The sequence below is a fragment of the Fusarium tjaetaba genome (assembly GCF_013396195.1).
Source record: "Fusarium tjaetaba strain NRRL 66243 chromosome Unknown NRRL66243_c0000084, whole genome shotgun sequence".
Lineage (NCBI taxonomy): Eukaryota > Fungi > Ascomycota > Sordariomycetes > Hypocreales > Nectriaceae > Fusarium > Fusarium tjaetaba.
The window spans coordinates 137,296-154,233 of NW_023501280.1; the positions used below are offsets into that span (position 1 = coordinate 137,296).

A 16,938-nucleotide genomic window follows, 5' to 3' on the forward strand; every position below is an offset into this window, starting at 1 on the left:
TTTCTCTTCTTCTCTCAAATGACAATCATTTCCGCCCAAGATGATGAGAACTTATCCCTTGCCTCCTGGGCTTCCGTTTATGAGCGACCCTCCTTTACCATCATCCCATGACGGACAGCCTCGCAGGCTGCTCACTCCAGAGCCACCTCAGTCTGTCACAGTCGTGACCGGCAAGGCAAACGGCGCATTCTTTGACCGACTTCCAACTGAAATTCGCATGCGAATCTTGCGCCTGGCATTCGGTGACCGCACCGTCCATGTGGATCTCATTTGTGGTTATCCAATCTTCCCCGACACTAACCGTCATGGCGGGCTTCGACAACTGCCATAGTATGGCACTACCTCTGTTCAGAACCGCCCTCTATTTCCCGGTCCCCTTGTTATCGACCTCGACAAGTTGACTGCCTCGGGTAAACAACCGAAAGCGGAGTGGTCATGGCGAAGCTCTGTGTGTCATCGACTTCCGCCTTCTGGTTCGATGGACTCGCGTGGTCCTGGGCACGATCCTCAGCCATGCGACGATGAGTGTGTCCATGGATGGAACGGCCGAAATGGTTTCCGCCCGCAATGTGAGCACTGGCCTGGCGAAGGGCCAGAGAAGTGCTCTGTAGGGGCCATGGGCTGGCTACTTGCCTGCAAACAAGCGTAAGTTCCCTGCCACATTCAATGTATCCGCTAATGCTAATGATATAGTTACCGCGAGGGCATTCATGTGCTATACGCCTCGAACACTTTTCATACAGCAAGCAAGGAAATGGTTCTGAACATGCACGACTTCTTCCAACAGCAGCGACTCAATGATATCACATCTGTCGAAATCGTTTGGGAATTCACACCATGGGTCCTGCCAGACATCAGCGAAGACTTTAGAGTCGCTCCGCCCCTTTACGATATCGAGTCTTTCAGGCAGTTTCTCAAGACCATTCCCAATCTTTTCTTAAACGTCAAGAAACTTTATGTCTCCCTGCAAGGAGATATGATTCCCGAAATCGTATGGCCAAAACAGCGAGCATAAGTACTCGACCAAGGAGCGGATCCAACTCGTGGAGAAGAACATTATCTGGAAGGTCGACGCAATGGTCACTTACCTCAAGCCTAATGTCGACTTCTCAATTGCCTATCCTACAAGCACGTATGCTGTACAACGTAGTCTTGCTCTCCGCCAGGGCTGGACAGTGAAACAGAGGCATGAGACTGGTGAGGTGGAGCGACACTGGAGGCCCTTGGCCAAATGCCAACCTCGAACCGGCTACTGGGTCTGTCTGGGTGATAAGGATGTAAGAAGAAAGAGAGCGAGGGGCATTATTGGGCATAAGCATATGCCAGCGAGTGTTTCGGAAACGCAGTATGATGTTTTCTTTCGATCTTGAGGACTCGGATAGTGTATTGAGTGCATGGTCATTTGGAAGGAATATGGTTTAGGTTTGGGGAATTTCGATCGATTATATGCCAAAAGTCACACTGCACGAGTGCTGCATCTTATCGAGTGTCAACAAACATTAGTGTACAATATCCATTGCTCAGTTAATCTAAGCTAATAAGCAATATCATGATGCTACATTCGCGATAATGCGAGGCGTTCTCAGACTTTCGGCATGTAAGCAAATAATACGACAAGACCAACCAAAACCCCAAGAGCTTGGACTGGTGACAATTTGTGGCGAAGCTCTTGTGGTATCCACAGGGAGACACGATGCAGCAAATAACGACTCATTGAAGCTGTGCCAACTCGGCTTCAGATGCCGTGAATATTGGCACATCACCATGTCTTGTCCTTTTGGTGAAGAGCTGACTTGGCTAGTGAGGTTCTGCTTGGCGTATAATTCTTGGTGTTTGATGCGGAGAATTCAAGCAAGTGAGAAAAGCCAAGACGTGACATTATTCGATCGTGGCAGTACATTCTTCATCTTTATATCGATTCTTGATTTAAACCATGATGAGTGACTCCATGCGACATATAATTCTTGTTTCTTTTTCACTGTTGATCAAATGATCTGATTACATACTCATCTCACTCTACTCTTACTTCTCGATCATTCCAGCTCAGCTACAGCTATAGCTGGAAGCTCCCCTCTAGCTGCCCCTCATCTCATCCCACTTCCCTTCACTTCACTCCTCCATCTTCACAACATACGTACGTCATGGCTTCAGAACTCGCAACCCGTATCGGCGACCTCAACCCCTTCTCCTCCAAAAGTCGGCGCATCAACGATGAAGATTTCGGCGAGGAGATCGACAACAACACCGTCGCGGGCGGCGGCCACAGCGCCCGTCGCATGGTAACAGACCTCAGAGTCAGCAGCGCTCTGCGAGAGTTCCTCGTCAAAGAGAAGATGCTCTCCAAAAGGGAAGCCAAGATTGATTCTCAGGACTCGTCGCGCGAGCTCTTGGAACTCGTTAGCAAACCACATATTCGCGTGCCGCCTGAACTCACGGATAGGTCGCATCCGCTGCCGGAGTACTTTATTAGCTCGAGCCATAATACTTATCTCATGGCGCATCAGCTTTATGGGTCTTCGTGTGCGACTGCGTATGAGAGTGCGATTAGGACGGGGGCGAGATGTGTTGAGATTGATGCGTGGGATAATAGCGATGATAGAGATGAGCCCAAGGTCACTCATGGGTATACTCTAGTATCCAACATTTCGTTCCGTCTGGTGTGTGAGACGATTCGAAACTCGGCGGATCAAGAAGCCGTTGATGCGCAAAAGTACGGCTTCAGACCTTCGCCTATTCTTCTGTCGCTGGAGAACCACTGCGATGCGTATGGTCAGATGCGCCTCGTCAATATCATGCAGGATGTTTTTGGGGATCGTCTTTTGAGCAAGGCTGTTAGATATATTGGTCATGAAGAACAAGCTGGTTCAGGTGAACATGTGAAGCTTGAGGATCTGGGTGCAAAGATTGCTGTTATTGTTGAGTATCACTTTACGGATGAGCCTTCAAGCAGCGATAGCAACTCGGATGACTCGGAGGACGAAGAAGAGGAAAAGGCTGCGCGAAAGGAGTACAAGGACAAGAGAAAGAAGGAGGAGCCCTCTATCATCATTCCGGAGCTCGCTGAGCTGGGTGTTTACGCGCAGTCAGTCAAGCCAATGGACAACTCGTGGTTCGAAGATGGAGGCCTCGCCAACGGACCTCATCATCATCTCATCAACGTATCTGAGTCAGGTCTGGCATCTCATCTTCCGGAGCACGCATCAAACATCGCTCGACACAACGCCCACCATCTCATGCGCGTTTATCCCAAGGGCACGCGAATCTCATCCACTAATCTCAAGCCCGTTCCTTACTGGGGAATCGGAGCTCAGATCTGTGCATTGAACTTGCAAAACTTTGGTACCAGCAACCAGCTCAACGAAGCCCTCTTCAGCGGTACAGACGGTTACGTTCTCAAGCCCGCTGCTCTGCGCGCGGGTGGAAACGGAAGACTGAGCACAGGTCGCAGCAAGCGTCTCCGTCTTCACGTCGCAGGCGCAACAGACATCCCTTTGCACGGCGACTCAGAAGCAGACTCCATCAAGCCGTATCTCACATGCACGCTGTACCACCCTGACAACATCAAAGGCGATCCTCCCAAGCGCAAGACAGAGCCGTATAAGCAGCACAAGCTTGAGTTTCTTCACAGGGGACCGAACCCGCCCCCCACAGAGCCTCTTTGGGATGAGACGTTGACGTGGGAGTATGAGGATAATGAGTTGACTTTCCTGCGCATGCTTATCAAGAGTGATGATAGTTGGACGAGGAACCCGATGTTTGCTGTTGCGGCGGTGAGGTTGCTCTATGTTGAGCCGGGATGGAGGTTCATTCGCATGTTGGATCTCAAGGGACATGAAACGCAGTGTTCGGTTCTTGTCAACTTTGAGATCATTGATGCTTAGGAGGAAATTATGAGTATATGATGATATGTCTATGAATTATGCGAATTCCTTGTTGATTTGCGTTTGACATGGACTGAGTGACAGTCTTGCTTCTGGATACCTACCTTCGTTGATAATATACCTGCAATAGAATTAGTGATTTCAATCTTTGCTTGCTCTGAACAGAAACAGCTTCGAAAGAGATTCCAAATGTAAGTCTTATGTTCTCGTCGGGTTGTCTCTGAATCTATAGTGAGCAAATCGAGTCGCAGGCATTCACAAAGTTGCCATGCGCTCAGGTTTCGTGGTCTAACGGTTATGACTGCGGATTCTGATTCCGCCAGCGAGGGTTCGACTCCCTCCGAGACCTTTCTTTTTGTGCTCCTGGCTTCTGTGAGTGAAACAGGTTCTGATGGATCTATTGCCTGGCCTGCGTGTACTAAAGCCTTATGACGTGACGGATGCTTCTTTTGTCTCACCTGGCTCTGCATCCGAAGACATCTTCTGCTGCCGAACAGGACCGGATGCTGGAGTGGGTCTCGAGATCCGGTCCGGGGTTAAGAATCGGCCGGCGTTGACGGTTACGGGTATGTCCGGGGCTGTAGGGCTTGGTAGACTTCAAGAGGATCATGGCATAGAATATATGAAACCATATAGACTAGATATATAAAAGCAAGGTGTTGCAATGAGTTATGAACGAAGCTACATGTGTTATATGCTTCCGTCAGATTATGGTGAACATGATCGTTGCCTGTTTCTGTATTACAATAAGACGGATGAGACATTGCTTGATTGGAAAGATATCTATGGCATCTTGTTACAGTATCTACATGCTCAAATCCATATTGTCCGATTACGAATGCCAATCTCTGTGACGTCGCATCTCAGACGTAAGCTTAACTTCCGAATGGCTTCGGATCTAACTTACACCAATCAACAACACCTCAACTCCAAGTATAAGAAACGGCCAACGCCAGCTTCAAATCCTATTCTTCACTTAATTCAACCACAGACAAACAAAAGCCTTCGAAGTAACTTGACATACACCAAAATGGGCATTGTAACAACGCTCCTCGCACCGGTCCACCTCCTCTCCTTCTCAACCCTCCTTGGCTCTCAACTCTACCAGACCTTCATCGTCACAAAAGTCACTTTCAAACATCTCCCACGCACTCCCTACATAAACTTGCAAAAGACCCTCTTTCCTGTTTTCTTCCAGGGCCAAGCTCTTCTTCTCTTGCTCACAGCCATAACACTGCCCCCGTACGGTGTCCTCTCACTTATCGAGCATAAGAGCGACTGGGTACCATTTGCGATATCTGCATTCGTCTCGGGACTTAACCTTATGGTTTTTGGACCAAGGACGAGACAATTGATGTTGGATCGTGTTGAGCAGGGTAAGAAGCCACTTCATTGGTTGTGTTGGATAAGAGCTAATGAGATAGGGACTTTGGAAGGGAAGACGGCTGAGGGACCGAGTTCGACGATGGGGGCTATCAAGAAGAGATTTACGACTTCGCATGCTATGTGTATTCACTTAAACTTGATTGGTTTGGGAGCTCATCTTTGGTATACTTGGAGACTGGCATCCCGTCTCGACTTTTCACTATGATGGGAGGATCACATTTCTTAAGTGCATTTGAAGCCAGTGTATCATACAATCTATTTACAGCTTTTAGACCTCAACTTCTGACCTTGATCTCAACTTCAACCACAAATAAACATTATATCTAGACCCATCTCAAGGAAGATAAACAATCATCTCAAGCCCACCACTGTAAGCCGTAGTAGTCGTCTTGAATCCATTCTTCGGATCATGGATATAATCCAAAAACTCCTTGTACAGCGCCTTCGCCATCTTTGTGTTATCAGCTAGAATGATAGCTCCGCGTTTCAGACGAGGCTTGATGATCTCCAGAGCTGGAAGTGCCATTGGTATCCAAGCTGTTCAGCATTAGCACTCCTCTATAAGTTAAGGCTCTTCGGACTTACTATCAAGGAGCAGCATATCAATCTCCTCAGGCATACCCTCCTCCGAAAGCGTCTCTCTCAAATCTCCCTCCCTCAACTCAATCCACGGCTCAACCTCTTCACCTGCTTCACTCCAATGCTTTCTCGCCCTCTCAGCCTTACTGCTCTCCCACTCCGTCCCAACAACCTTCCCCGTGACTTTCTCACCCCTTGCTCTCATAGCATTAACGTTCTGTCCTACCGCCAGAGCAAGATATATCGTCGAAACACCAAAACTAGTTCCCGCCTCAATGATGTTCTTGGCGTTTATACTGCGGGCGAGGAGATACATGAAAAGACATTTATCTTGCTCTAGAGCGACGAACTTATCGCTCATGTGGGCGTCAGCGGATGTAGACCATGTCTTGCCGGTGAGGTAGAAGCCGAAGAGACATTTCAAGTAGAACCAGGTTTGAGAGAGGGCTTTTTCTTGAGCTTCTGATTCAGCGTGAAGGCGGGTGAAGAGGTCGTGGACGCGAGGACTTGCCTCTAGAGCTTGCAGGGCTGATGGTGATGGTGCCATGGTGATGGAAGTTGACGATGAAGGCGGTGATAATGTTTTGAAGTCAGAGGGTTTCTCTTACTTTATATACGTGAAATATGAGCCAAAAAGATTCTATTTACGAGCTGAATACGGTAACTGAGGTCGGTAGAGATGTTAGTGTTTAGCTGATATCACCGAGGCCGATACATCATGACCGAACTCTCGGGCCAACATTGCATGCCTTCATTCCGTAGACTTGCCATAATAACTTATTTGGAAAGCGTTTAAATGTGAAAGATTGATAAGATCCTATAGATTAGATAGACTTATTGTGTAAGCTTTCAGGTCAGTATATTATGAGGTCCTGTCACTTTGTATATGTAATATACCTTCCGCTTGCTCCTTACGATTCACATCAAGCACATGGGAAGAGATAAGATTCAGCACCCTATATTGTTTATACATATAACTGGTGCTTTGAATTTGCGCATTTCCTTCGATTAAAGCATCCAGTTGACTGTCTTTGGAGGAGTAATCTGTGTGGTCTCGTTAAGACCGAGAACCAAACCCGGACTTCGGCCCCGGCCCTAAACGTCCTCCTTTCCGATCCCATCCCTCCCCCATATTGATTCACGGAAATCATCCGCATGCAAGGCACAGCAGAGACCTTTTGAGCTGCAGAATACGAAAATCCCAACGGGAATAATGCAGCTACCCGTCAGACTCCATCGCCAGCCTCTTTACCATTCGCATCCACGGGGATACACACAATAAACATCAAACATCCGCCCTCGCTCTTGAAAGGACCATGCCGCATCCCGGGCTTTCGGTACGCATACGCGCCCTTCTCCCAACCCTGCTGCAGATTCTGGTCGTACAAATCACCCTCAGCCATGAAAATCTCCTCAACGTAGTCGTGGATGAAAACGTCCTGCTGATTGCGGGCGCCAGGCTGCCATCGCTGTAATGTTGTGCGTCTGCCTGTCTGCGAGTCCTCGTTGAGGACTAGTTCATCGACGCCCGGCTCGAGAGTCGACCAAACACGATTGAAAGATGTGGTAGCGGGGTGAAATTCAAACTGTTCCATTGCGAATGAAATACAGACAGGTGATCGATACTGTCGCACTTGGGCTCAGCATCGACTGGCACAGCCTTAAATCCTCCAGAAACATAGCCATTGCCTTGAATAACCAGAACACAATGATGTCATTGGTAAGCTAACCATGACAAATGCAGCAACGTTATTGTCTAAACGTCCTGCCAAAGAGAGCAAGCCTCCATACTGCCTTGGAAAAGGCAATCGAGATGATCTTCGTAGGTTGGCTCTTCAAGACAGACAAGTTGCTTCGACATAGCCCAGGACGTTTGCGATGGGAACGTTGCTGACCCCGTGAAGGGAGCCTGCAGCTTACCTAGGCAGAGTGCATCCGCTTGGATGCAACCGTTTGATCTAAAAATGTACAATACAGTAGACTCCTACCGATGTCAAAAGTTATGCGCAGAATTGATAAGAATCACGGTGAGATATGCAGGATTGAGATCTGCGCTCACGAGGTATTGGTGACTTTAAACGCCCACTAGGACTCTCGCATCAAGCTCAAAGAGGTCATGGGGAAACTAAAGCTCGATATTGAGTTGCATCTGAAGTGATGGATATTGACGAATACCAATCGATATATGGGGGCGGCTATAAAAACCCATGTTTAGTATGAGTTGTTTCATGTCGTGGCAGACGTTGGCTAGTGTCAAGGGATATAAAACGGCTAATCAGACATGGTGACAGCTCGAAAATGCTAGAGGCATTCCTCTCAGTCAAACACGTCCTTGAGATCGCCTTGCTTCGGTAGAGTTAAATTGTAAACGCAGCCCGCCGATCCGACGGCTCAGAGTCACTTGACAAGCCAAGTCAGACGGCAGGACGGATAACATCGCAAGAGGTTGTCACTCAGGATGCCGGAGGTGTTACACAACATCCAAAGCTCGTAAAAAGAAGAGAGGTGCTTATCGATGTGGTCGTACAGCATCATCACGAGAATTTGAGACACTGCTTCCAATGATTCAAATCATAGTTCCTGAGACATGTATCCCAAGTCCTGGATGCCGATAATGCCGTCTACAGTTCACGAACATCTGGTTGGTGTTTCCATTCAACTGTAGCACCAGTACGGGGGCAGAGCGGGGGGCTTGTCAAAGTGTGCACATCAAGTCAAGGGGTGTCAAGAGCGTTATGCTCTGTGTTAAGATCATCGGTTGATGTACACGTCGGCCAACGACTGATAAACGTTGCATCGCCAAAGGGGCACTGGTCGAGACTGAAAACGCAACAATGATGTGTAAATCATTGGAAAAATTGTGGCATTGGTGAAAGTTCAACGGGTGAAACCCATCGACGGGAACCAAGATAGCCGGCGTCAGCCACCCGATCAGACTGAGCTTCAGCTCCGGGGCTGAGACAAGGCTCACCAGACTGGGACTGGTCTGCATCTCTGTCACAGTGACAGTGACTGCTTCTCCCCTCGAGGACCTATCGTCCACCGCTAGATTGACGCTCTCTTCTCACGGGGATGGGGCCAACAAGTGTGAGCGGGGCGGGATTGCCAAGAGCCGACCATGGGTGGACCTTTTGACAAAAATGGAGAAGGATTTCCGAGATGAACTCCAAGTTGTGGGACAAACAGCGAACGAGAGGAAGAGGATCGGCATCAGTTGAGTGCAAAATCAGAGGCACGCAGGATGTTGATCAAAGTACTTTCGTCCACTGAGGACATGTTTCAATGACACCGACAACATCAAACCGTAATCTGTGCTGAGGAACCACAAGTTGTTGGGTCATCGGCGTTTTTATTTTTTCTCTCCGAACCATCGTGAACATCCTCATTGAACGCATTCGAAGAGAAAAGAGGGTTTGGAGGGGAACGAAACGAATAATCATACCTGTCACTTACCATTGAGGCTCGCGAGCTTGACAGCCGAATCGCTGCCCAACGGTCTAAACACGACCTTGACAGGTTTGACCCCCATGCACCCATTTTTATCGGTAGCGATATAGGGACCCCTATAAAACAACCGCTCGGCCGAATAAGTGTCCCCGAGCGATAGTCCGTCAGCTCGCAGGCGAAAGCTTGGGGCAAGATGACGTTGAGAAGAAGAAACAATATGATCTTACGAGAATGAGACCACTGTGAAGACCAGAAGGTGCTGTGACATTGAGCGTATCGCTGTTGCCTCAAGTTCTTGGCTTGGGAGACCTCTCACGATGACTTCACTTCTGACAGGTCCGGCATTTCAGTACGCCCTTGTCACGGGGAACATCCAGGCGAGAACAACGTTCTGCCTAAACGACAGGAGATGGTCCAGGATGAAATATCCTGTCGCTGTCAGTCGGTTACAACCGTGAACCACTTTTCTTCCACGTTTCTTCCAAAACGATACCAGCACCCTTGTATACGCTGTACGGTGCGAGGAATGACGAGAAGATTGCGATTTGCGGACCTGGTAATAGAGCTGATGATCATTATCAGAGGCGCGCGAAAACCTTGCGGCAAAGGTGACCGTCTTGGACTGTGCGTGCCTGGAAAGTGAGAGGGATAGGCAGTGATTGGAGGTTTCGAAAGACGGTGACCGTTTCGTTGACCGTTGATCTTTCGAGAATACTGTACTGTGATATTGGTCATGTTTCGCCCTTGAGCCTGCAAGACCTGATACCTTGGGACTTTGTAGGGAAGTTGACGCGGCAGAATGCAGATCCGTGACATCAGACTAGTCGAAGGGGTACTACCTGGACCCTTGCCACTGGATGGCGCTCTTGTGTTTCCGAGGGCGGAGTGAAATGTAACCCCATAACCAGTGAGCGAAAGGGATGAGAGACGCAGATTGATGGCTTAATGCACTGCGGGAGAGACCAGACTGATATGCAAGCCAAAGCTGTAAAGCGCCGATGAACCATAGGAAAAAAAAAAGAGGCTGAAATCGCAGCCAAGAGGGCTGTAGAACCCGAGCGTGCGGTGTAAGTCCAGGCACAGCCAATTTGATGCTCGAGAATATCCTTGGCCGCTCCTCTTCCTTGTCATTCCGACTTGTTGGGTTTGGCAGGAGTAGCAAGGCGATCAGCTAAGTCGTTGACCGGCAATGAGCATTGAGCGATGTACCAGAAGGGTTCCTTCGAGTGACAATTCAGACAAAGATTTGCAGGTCAAGTCACAAGAGTTGCAAATCAGTACCGAACTCGGTGCCCTGACCGACACCGCTCAAGGATCGGTCCAACGAATAGACAGTAATAAACACTGTATTATAATAGTTGGTCGGTATTGGACATTCTGTCGCAGTTGCTTTCAACGTGCAACAGCATCTTTTTGGTGATACTCGGTGGGCACTTGGGGTCCAACACAACAGAAAACGGCCAACCGAAACCCAATCACGATGGTGTATCAAAGGTGGAATGGTTGGCGCGAAGAGAAGAACCGACGATCTCCAACAAACAAGAAGCAAGAGAGTTGGAAAGTTTATTCGCTGTCAGAGACGACAACCGGCTGTGCTTGTGAGCCCAGCAACGGCGGCTGTCATAGTGGATATGCCCTGACTATTAGAAGGTCGCCCTCAGGGGGTAAGAAAACACTGAACCTTGATATAGGGTGTCAAAATAAGATAAGCAAAGAGTCCCCTAAGCCTAAGCTAAGTTTTCCTAAGCCTTTTCATCACTTAGGGTCCAGGTCCTCAGTTTTCTTTCCCCTCTTAGGCCGCCTCCGCTGAAAGTCCTCCGAACCCTCTAAAACCCACCGAGGCTGGTTAGTTGATAGGCACTCAGCGCCTATTGCAGGGATTCAGCCTCCAGAAGCGGGCCTCAACCGTGGTCTGCAAGGGCCAACAATTGCGTCACGACTGAGTGCTGATCGGCCAAATTCTGTCTGGCCTTCTCACGAGGAGGCTTGGCCTGGGGGTTTCTGAGGCTCGGGTCGTTTCCCTGAGGTCGTCTAAACTCTTGGCCTACCTAGGGGCGGGGGGGTTTGTTTGTCTTTCAAATTAGGCAGGGTGATTTGATTGACGTTGTGAAAGTGGTTGTATGAATAAGGACCACGGACGGTAATACTCGTAGTGAGGGGTTTTCTTGATTTCGTTAAATAACGACGTTCGTGAATTGCGAAGCCCGTGGTGTTGAGTATGAACATCTCAATATTGGATGGCATGAGGTCAGTTTTCCTGTGGAGGAGATACGTACCTCTGCACAGCGGATGGCAGGGCCAGTGAGGTGAGCTTCGACAAGCTTCCTTCCATTTGGGGGCTGTCGAGTCGCGTGGGAGAAAGCTGGTGCCACTGTCATCCAATCCAAGGATGCCGTTTCCTGCTGGACCGCGACATTGAATACCTGGGTCAGGATACCCGAGGGCAGATGCCTGCATAAGTACAATCCCATATAATTTAATGCGATAAAGCACTTGGCCCAGGATGGTCTTTGCCGTACCGAGGGGCGTCGATCTCAAGTCTCATGACTCCCTGTTCTGTCGTCACTTTCCTCATTTGGGCCCCCCCAAGTCCATTGTATCTTTCCAAGGGTCTCCTTCCATCCTCATCCTTGGGAGACACGATGATACTGTACAGTAGCTGCCCGCCTGCTGTGTCTTGTCTTTTTCATTCTTTCTACTCCGTAGAGCCCATTATTATTCGACTGCCGGTTTTCCTGACCCTACGGAGCATTAAGTGGTACCTGCTCCTCGTGTCTGCGAACCCCCCAGCGGCATACACTGTAGGTACTGTCGCCGTACATACAGTAGACAGAAAGAGAGAACTAGTTAGAAAAATATCCCGACGCCTGCCTTTCCTTTAGTGAAGTAGTGATGACCCTCAGCTTGAGGTCCAGCGAAATTATCAAATTGACGAGAAATCCACTTTAACATTCCCATCCCCATTTCGTCCATCCCCTTCCCCTCTTTTGTCTCTTCCTTTTCTGTTCTGGGTTCGCTCCTTCTTTTTCTGCTGGCCGGGTTCTTCCTTCCTGCCACCTATCTACCCAGTAGCACCTGCCACCTGCCACTTCCACTCCGAACCCGTCCTGCCCTGTCTCGCCATTGCCCATCGCTTGCCCGTTGCTTTTTCAAAAGAAGGGTCCTTCCTGCCTTCTGCCCTGTCCGCAACCGTTGGCCGAAACTATTGCCTCCTGGACTTTCATGATTGTTTGCGCCTTGAAATATATTGCCACTGCCGGGATTGGTCATTCTGACTTATTCGTCGTCATATTCTTTCAATTTAACTTTTTAACGTTTTAACTTTTTGGTTGGTCTTCTCTCTTCTTTTTCTATCTATCAGTTATCATTATTCTATCACGACTTGATCATTATTCATCTCCAATCTTCTGTCTGCTGCTGTTAGTTATCCCATCCATCCCCTCTTGTTCACTCACTCCCACGCACCTGCATTTATCCTTGAATGTGACGTTGCTGCTCTCTATTACATTGCAGGCAGTTTCTCTTTATTTTCGCATGCTGCCCCTGCCATCAAACAATTCCATTCTCACTCTTCGTTCTTTTCATCTGCTGACATTCGCGCTCGCTTTTTGCAGGGTCTTCCCCTCCGCAATTCAACAAAATCTTTCCACCACCTGCTTCGATTCTTTAGCAAAAGCAGACTAGTATTCCTCTGACCGCCACCTGCTGCCGCCAGCATCTTCAGCTCCGACGACTAAACTATACCACCCTCACTCAATCACCCCCATTCCTCCCGTTTCGACATCACAATCCACGACTGAAGCCACCAAACCCACGATATCTTCAAACACAAGCGTTTGCGAATCTTATCTACCGCTACCGAAGCCACGATTTCAATCGCGATCAAGTTTCGAATTCATTTGCGGCTAGACTAATCGGCCTCTCCGCTTGTCGCTCCGCCTTCTAAACGCCCTCTAGAACACAATCCAGCCTCATCACACCCTTAGTGGATCCGGAATCGCTGCCTCCCTCGCAAGCGTATATGCTCGGACTTGGAGACCTTTCAACCACGTGGAACTATTTGGTCTCGACTTGCCCCTCTCCACAACTCCCCTCGACGACGAGTTCACGCGACTCTTGAGACATCTACACCGACATACCATACATCCATTGAGTTAGCTATTCCGGTTGACTTTTGGTGCTTCTCAATTACTGTTATCTGTGCGTCACGATTGTGGATGTCGCAATAACCTCGTATACTCTGTGCGACAAGTTACGACTTATTACGAGTTATTTGAACCGAACGACAACCACCACTTCACCCACATACCATACCATATTATAATGGCAGTCAACGAACTCCCAAATGCTCCTGCAGAGCATCCTCATGCAATCGCACGATCGGATTCCTCCACATCATCGAGCCCTGAAGACAATAACGAACCCATTATTCACCAGCCCGTCCCTATCCGACCTAGCCTACCTCAACGGAAAAGCAGCGGCCCTCTAGTTGTCCCTCGCGACAGCTCAGCAGTTGGCCCTCTTGAGCCCGATTTTGGCCCAGATGACGTCAGGGCAATGAGCCCCAGGAGAACGACCGAAGATCTCGATAGAATTGGAAAGGCTGCACGGGAAGAAATGAGAAGGTAAGGATTTGGCAATTGAACAATTCGCTCAGAGCTATCACTGACTTTCATAGACACGCCAAGGCATTGCAGGACTCTCTTCTCACAATTTTCAACCGCATTGAAGCGGTTCGCGAAGAACACGACAAGCTTGATAACAACAACAAGTTCTTGCAAAAGTACATTGGCGACTTGATGAGCACTAGCAAGATCACAGCGACGAGTAGCCAACGCAAGAAATAAGTCTACCGTAAGACACGAGACAATACAGTGTCTCAACTTTCCATTCATAACCATCACACATCAATTCGACGGGCTAGATGAGACTAGATCTACATCTATGCCAACACTTTAGAAGCATTCGACATTATACTTGAGATTCGCGACTTTTTAGGGCCCAGTGTGGGCATGATACCCGCGCCTTGACAGCGCAGTTTCTTGAACTCTACCTCTTAGGGCAGAGAAAAAAAACATTACATTTGCATTTCATTGTACATTAACGCATTATGAAACCGGGAGCAGTTGGGATCGATCCCTCATGAAGGATGGATCATCGCACCGTGGGAGCACGCTGGAGCTTTGAATTTCTCGGTTTTGCATGATATTGCATCACCTGCATTGCGCTACGTCTTGGGGGTTACTGCACCCTTTGTTTGCGCATTGGTTTGGCGTTTTGAGATAGCAGCATACAAGGACTAGGATGAATGTCTGGTGTTTTTGTATTGTACCATGGTATTATTATACGGCTTGATTTCTGCAGCTTCTAAGAGAGAAGCTCAGAGTGGAGTGACGGATATGGGTTACTGACATCTATCTGCCAGGGGGCACGGAGTGAGGTTCGTAAAAAGAGTATCATCATTTTTTGAGTGAAGTGTCTTTGCCTTTGCCTTTGCCTTTGCAAAATGACACCAACGCAATGCCGTGATTTGAGAGAAGTTAATAAAACCCGAGATTTCAGCAAAGATTCCGATTTGATACCTTGTGATAATTGCATCTCCACCATTAGACTCAGCTTCAACTGGACTAACCCCGTTCATACAGTGATATTCTGCGAACCTGCAAGATGGATAGACCGGGTATGCCCCTTGATACATTAGTGCATCCATGGATCCCATCACCAACGCAGTCTCCACGCTGGGGCCGAACCTGACTCGGGATTTTTCTTTACCCACCCGTTGCCTTGGTGCATCTAGAATTTTTCCAATAGTTGCCGTGTTGTTTCCGGGTGTGGAGAATAGTTCTTCTAGAATTTTGCTTTTGTATTAGGCAATTGGTGGCTGCTGACGACTAAAAGTCTGATGCCATTGCCGACAGTCGGTTACACCGGTGAACGATGAGTTTTTATCGGTGCGAGAACGAAAGTTCTTTGCATGATGGTGTTGAAGAGGACAGGGGGCATTGTGCAGCCGAAGTGTATCGGTGAGGCGAGTGGTGAACGGGACCGAATATTGACGGCATTTGTCTCAGATGGAACTAGACTAGTTCCCTTGCTTAGTTGGTGGCAAGAATGGAATACACGGTATTAGTATGACAGCTGAAAAGTCGATAGACTAATGTAGGTAGGTAGCTATTGTCTTGTATTGATCAGCTGGGGAGTTTAGGCCAAAGCTATATCGCGCTAGGTGATTCGGCGAAGTACTAGGTTCTCTCTGCTGGAATAAGCTCACAGCTACAAGTCTCAACTGCAAATAATACTTCTGTAGTGAATAACTATCCATGCCATTGAAAAGGTGCAACTGAACCAACTGGGGTAGTACTAAAGACCTCAATATTATGATGGCTTATAATAACTAACAAGGAGGCCACTCTGTGGTAGTCTAACGGGGTTCAAGGATAAACATGTTAACTCTAGACGGGCCAGTAGCAGTTATTGCGCAAAGAGATCGATTTTAGCTATGAAAACTAATGTAATGACAGAATAAAGAATAAGCCGCGTCAGTAATCCTCCAATGCAGACAATAAGTCTCTTAGTAAGGACAGATTGGGAAGTTCCTTCGACCTCACCAGTTACACTTTGCTTCAGTGTAGACATACGTCCAGCACCTCTGGCACACGCCCAGCCAACATCCCTCACTGCCACCACAGGCCTTTGAAGAATCCTTGGTTCGCCTGAAGCACTTCTTCGTGCCACCCGAATACACAATGTGCGCCCTCAGCTTGCCGTCGTCAATGCAGACCTCCTTGACCCAATCATACTTGGTCTTTCGACAGCCGTCTCTGAAGCCACCACCAAGCGGGTACATCTTGCCGTCGTCACCGAAGTAAGCAGAGCTATAGTTAGGAATCTGTACTCCTGTGGTGACATATGTCTCAATGCGGGCGGCATCAGCAGCACCGAGAAAGGAGAGGACGAAGGCAGCGGTTGGAAGAGTGAACTTCATGGTGACTATAGATGTTGTGAGCCTTGAGCCGTCTCGATGAGTAAATGCAGTGAGATCACTGACTTGTAGAGAGAACAAGTGTCGAATTGTGGAAAGTTGGTTGTAGTTGATGAGTTATATCGGAAGATGATGAGAGATCTGCAGAAGCAAGCAAATATACAGAGGGTTTCGATCCCTTATATAGAGAAACTGAAGATTGGATAACCACGTGTTCCCGTCAACGTACGTGAACTATCGTGATATAATTCTTTAATGCCTCAAGTTTGACTCTTGAACATGGCGGCCGACTATGCCAGACAACAGCCCACACACCTCACAACCATTAGCCCCTGCCATGCAAAGCTCAATGCAAGATGTATGTGGGTTTCTGAATAGCCTCAGTGATGTTGGCCGACGGTTACGGTGTTGGCCGAAGGTTACGGGACATCGGCACAGGCATCTACGAAATCATTGTTCTGGGCCTGATCAGCGTGCGGCGCATTGCCAGGATTTTGGCGCGCTGTTAACTATGTTGAGATGTCAGTCATATCATTAGGTGGCGACATGTCTTGGCCAACTCGAAACCGACAGCTTTATCGCTTGCCGTATGCCCGTCAATCCCACTGTGTCACGAACTATAAGTGGATAAAAAGAGGCACAGCTTGAGCGTATTTCCAGTTC

At 48.4% G+C, this 16,938-nt stretch overlaps 5 protein-coding genes across 5 annotated transcripts; 2 read left to right on the forward strand and 3 right to left on the reverse strand.

The window, feature by feature from the left end:
* Nucleotides 1-40: 40 nt before the first annotated feature.
* Nucleotides 41-3,881, forward strand: FTJAE_4323 (uncharacterized protein; the record flags this gene model as incomplete). The annotated part of the gene is made up of 5 exons (XM_037350716.1): nt 41-259; nt 353-645; nt 694-991; nt 1,029-1,277; nt 2,043-3,881. 5 exons carry the CDS (start codon nt 41-43, stop codon nt 3,879-3,881), a joined length of 2,898 nt encoding a protein of 965 aa, XP_037208570.1.
* Nucleotides 3,882-5,601: 1,720 nt separating this feature from the next.
* Nucleotides 5,602-6,393, reverse strand: FTJAE_4324 (O-methyltransferase; the record flags this gene model as incomplete). The annotated part of the gene is made up of 2 exons (XM_037350717.1): nt 5,602-5,804; nt 5,853-6,393. 2 exons carry the CDS (start codon nt 6,391-6,393, stop codon nt 5,602-5,604), a joined length of 744 nt encoding a protein of 247 aa, XP_037208571.1.
* A 679-nt stretch (nt 6,394-7,072) lies between these two features.
* Nucleotides 7,073-7,441, reverse strand: FTJAE_4325 (cupin 2 domain protein; the record flags this gene model as incomplete). The annotated part of the gene is made up of 1 exon (XM_037350718.1): nt 7,073-7,441. One exon carries the CDS (start codon nt 7,439-7,441, stop codon nt 7,073-7,075), a length of 369 nt encoding a protein of 122 aa, XP_037208572.1.
* Nucleotides 7,442-13,616: 6,175 nt separating this feature from the next.
* Nucleotides 13,617-14,140, forward strand: FTJAE_4326 (bZIP transcription factor; the record flags this gene model as incomplete). Its single annotated transcript, XM_037350719.1, has 2 exons — nt 13,617-13,918; nt 13,972-14,140. 2 exons carry the CDS (start codon nt 13,617-13,619, stop codon nt 14,138-14,140), a joined length of 471 nt encoding a protein of 156 aa, XP_037208573.1.
* Nucleotides 14,141-15,897: 1,757 nt separating this feature from the next.
* On the reverse strand, nt 15,898-16,278 carry FTJAE_4327 (uncharacterized protein; the record flags this gene model as incomplete). The annotated part of the gene is made up of 1 exon (XM_037350720.1): nt 15,898-16,278. One exon carries the CDS (start codon nt 16,276-16,278, stop codon nt 15,898-15,900), a length of 381 nt encoding a protein of 126 aa, XP_037208574.1.
* Between the last annotated feature and the right edge of the window lie 660 nt (nt 16,279-16,938).